Below are 3897 nucleotides of genomic sequence, written 5' to 3' on the forward strand. Positions count from 1 at the left end.
GAATAATTACGCTATCAAATGAAATATTTATTGGGATGGCAGGTCTTGCTGGAACATTCCCGGCCCCAAGGACGATAGTTCTTCAATCAGTTCACAAGTTCAGGTACATACTAGTCGGCAAGGCCGTTGGAGGTAATTGTTTTATCGCCCGGTTGAATGGCTACGCCTCGACCCGCAGCCTCAGTGCCTGTTCCGAAAGTATCTGCTGTCTTTGAAATAGATGCTGAGTTGTGGGGTTCCATCGAAGGTAGTTAGCAAATTTTCCGTATTGGACGTTTGAAGTACTTGTCGTTGCATTTAAGAGTAACTACGCGTACTAAACCATCTTGACCTGGATGAACATCTGCAATACGTGCCAAAGGCCACTTGCCAGGCGGAGTTTTTTCATCGTATAATAGTACAAGATCGCCTATTTTAATATTAGCGCGTACTGTTGTCCACTTGGGACGGCTCTGTAGTCTACTAAGATACTCAGCATACCAACGTCGCCAAAAGTGTTGCTTGAGTTGTTCCACCATACGCCAACGACTTACTCCTCTAGTTGTGAATTCAAGCAGCGCTTCGTCAGGAATATTGATGGTTGGCTCGCCAATTAAAAAATGAGCTGGTGTTAAAGCATCCAGCTTTCGACATCTTCGTTTAGAGGGCACAAGGGCCTTGAATTTAGGCACGCCTCAATCTGATACAGCAATGTGCACAGCTCCTCAAAGTTTAAGGCGCGGTCCTGTATTATTCGCTTAAAATGGTATATAGTTGACTTTACCCCCGCCTCCCACAATCCTCCGAAATGTGGTGAAGCAGGAGGGATGAAGTTCCATGTTATGCCTTCGCTAGCTAGAATTGCCTTGAGGTCTTGTGGTAACGATGACAAGTTGCTTTGTTGCATAACTTNCATCCCAATCTATACCTGCAAGCCACAGTTTTTGAAATAAGATTTTGGCAATTATAGTTGTAGGCGCCAGCCATCCTTGTGGATCAAACAGCTTGGATGCATCCGAAAGTAAGTTTCGTTTGGTTAGTTTCGTATTCGCATCAAAGGTAACTGAAAATGAAAAAGAATCAGACAGTGGTTGCCATTGTAATCCCAGTGCCTTTATATAATGATCACTGTTAAGTTCGATTGAATTTGAGCATTCTCGTAGTTCAGTTGGAATTGATTTCAGTAGTTCGGTAGAGTTTGACGCCCATTTCCGAAGCTTAAACCCACCGGAGTCTAATAATTTACAAAGCCGATCTTGCAAATATAAGCCTTCAACTACATCATCAGCCCCAGTGATCACATCGTCAACGTAAATNTTGTGGATCAAACAGCTTGGATGCATCCGAAAGTAAGTTTCGTTTGGTTAGTTTCGTATTCGCATCAAAGGTAACTGAAAATGAAAAAGAATCAGACAGTGGTTGCCATTGTAATCCCAGTGCCTTTATATAATGATCACTGTTAAGTTCGATTGAATTTGAGCATTCTCGTAGTTCAGTTGGAATTGATTTCAGTAGTTCGGTAGAGTTTGACGCCCATTTCCGAAGCTTAAGTCTAATAATTTACGAAGCTGATCTTGCAAATATAAGCCTTCAACTACATCATCAGCCCCAGTGATCACATCGTCAACGTAAATATCACGAAGAAGTACCTCCGACGCGTCAGTTTAAGTTTTTGCCTCGTCTGTAGCAAGTTGCTTTAGTGTTCTTACCGATAAAAAGGGAGCAGGTGTAGTACCATAAGTTACCGTTAAAAGCTTGTAGATTTTAACTGGATCAACTGCTGATTTCCTCCACAAAATTTGTTGGTACTTTTGATGTATCGGGATAACAGCGATTTGCCTGAACATTTTTTCTATGTCAGAATACAGGGCAATGTTATGTTTGCGCCAACGTAAAATAATTTGTACTAAATCGCATTGTAGTGCAGGCCCTGCAGCCAATTCCTCATTAAGCGAACGATGATTACGATACTTGGATGAGCCATCGAATACAATTCGTAGTTTTGTTGTTGTGCTACTCAGCTTTTCAACGCCGTGATGTGGCAAAAAACACGAATTGTGTTCAATGTTATTTGGATGTTCTCCAACTTCACGCATATGGCCGAGTTCTAGGTATTCATCCATGAATTTGCAGTACTCTTTACAAAATTCGGGCTTTTGTAGAAAGGTTCGTTCCATATTTCGCAGGCTTGCCATTTAGTTCTGCTTTAAAAGGCAGCGAAACACAGTAGCGGCCATCAGTACCTCTTTGGTACGTAGAAGAAAAGTAGTTTTCACATGCAAGTTCTTCAGGGGACAGAATAGCTTTTTTGCTTACATTTTCTTGTTCCCAGAAAAGCTTAAGTTGATCGTCGATGTGACAAAAATTGGTGCTAATTGCTGTAACTTTATTAGAACTAGGCGTTGGGCCAGAGAGTACCCAGCCGAAATGCGTGTCTTGAAATAGCAACCCGAAGCTTGTTTTATATTGACCCTGTTTTAAAATCAGGCCATATACATCAGCACCCAGTATTAAATCAATTGGTCGTGATTTGTAGTATTGTGGATCAGCTAGATCGAAAGGCGTGCTGAATGGTAATTGCTGTGGAGTAATATTGCATTGCGGCAAGCAAGTTGATAAACTTGGCAATACGAAAGCTTCTACATTGATAGAAAAGTTTGGCTCGCTTCGAGAATCCAATTGCAAATATGTTAATTTTTTTGCACATCTACTTTGTGTTGGGTTAACTCCATGGATTTGAAGACGTGTGGGGCGGCAGTTTATTCCGTTAAGCTGTATCAATCGCTCAGTAATAAAATAGCCCTGCGAGCCTGGATCGAGTAATGCTCTCGCTGTTACCTTACCATTTGGTGTATTAATGTACAGCAGTACAGTGGCGAGAAGAATATTTGTATAAGTTTGTGGCAAGGGTGCTGACACGTGATGATTAGTAATGGCGTTTTGCTCCGTTGGCTGTATGATGTTAGGTTTTTGGTTAGATAATGCACCATGAAGCAGAGTATGGTGTTTTTGTTTGCACAGGTGACAAGTATGCTGCGAGTTACAGTTTTTCGATATGTGACCTTCGGTCAAGCAATTTATGCAAATGGAATTGCGCTCAACAAACTCCTCGCGTTCTTTAATAGAATATGCACGAAACACCCAGCATTTAAAGAGAAGGTGGGATTTTTTGCAACAAGGGCATAAAATGGCTTTGTTGATGTTAAAAGCCTTTACGCTCGAACGTTGACTAATGCTTGGTGATTTCGGTTTGACTGTGGCGGAGTCGCCAATAGTTTCTAAAGTCCGGAAAGTGGTTTCTAGAAAATTATAGAGTTCGGATAGTTTAGGAATCTCTCTTGTGGCTTTGAGTGTATGTTCCCAATCCTTCCTAGTTTCGGAATCTAATTTTTCTGCCGTTATATGTATAATTAACGGATCCCAGTTAGTAGTTGGAACATCTAAATTTATTAAAGAAGCAATGCATTCCTTCGTTGTGCCGAGAATTCCTCTGATCGCAGCAGGCGATGCTTTTGTACACTTAGGAATAGCGTAGAGCTTCCGCAGAATAGTATCTACTGNGTAGAGCTTCCGCAGAATAGTATCTACTATAGCACGCTTGTTATGATACCTATCTTCTAAAGTCTTCCAAGCGAGGTCGTAATTAGCTTCACTTGAAGAAATATGTTTTATTAAACGCTCTGCCTCACCTTTGACTGAATTTTTAAGATAGTACATTTTTTGTGCTTTGCTGTATAATGTACTACGGTGTACGAGTGACAAAAATAAGTCGCGAAAGGGAACCCATTCTAAATATTGCCCAGAAAATGTTGGCAGCGAAATTTTGGGTAACTTAACATCGCCTGAGGTCGTAACATTAATATCTTGCATTTGAGGACTGACGAGTGTGCTTTGAAATAAGCTTGGCGACACGTTACT

At 41.2% G+C, this 3897-nt stretch overlaps 1 protein-coding gene across 1 annotated transcript; it reads right to left on the reverse strand.

Moving 5' to 3' along the window:
* Nucleotides 1-251: 251 nt before the first annotated feature.
* LOC108370308 (uncharacterized) lies at nt 252-3696 on the reverse strand. Its single transcript, XM_017625620.1, has 3 exons — nt 2296-3696; nt 1819-2132; nt 252-633 (listed from the first exon to the last, which is right to left on the reverse strand). Exons 1-3 carry the CDS (start codon nt 3694-3696, stop codon nt 252-254), a joined length of 2097 nt encoding a protein of 698 aa, XP_017481109.1.
* Nucleotides 3697-3897: the final 201 nt, after the last annotated feature.

This window comes from Rhagoletis zephyria, unplaced genomic scaffold (genome assembly GCF_001687245.7).
Source record: "Rhagoletis zephyria isolate East Lansing unplaced genomic scaffold, Rhagoletis_zephyria_1.1 Rzeph_scaffold_04138, whole genome shotgun sequence".
Taxonomy (NCBI): Eukaryota; Metazoa; Arthropoda; class Insecta; order Diptera; family Tephritidae; genus Rhagoletis; species Rhagoletis zephyria.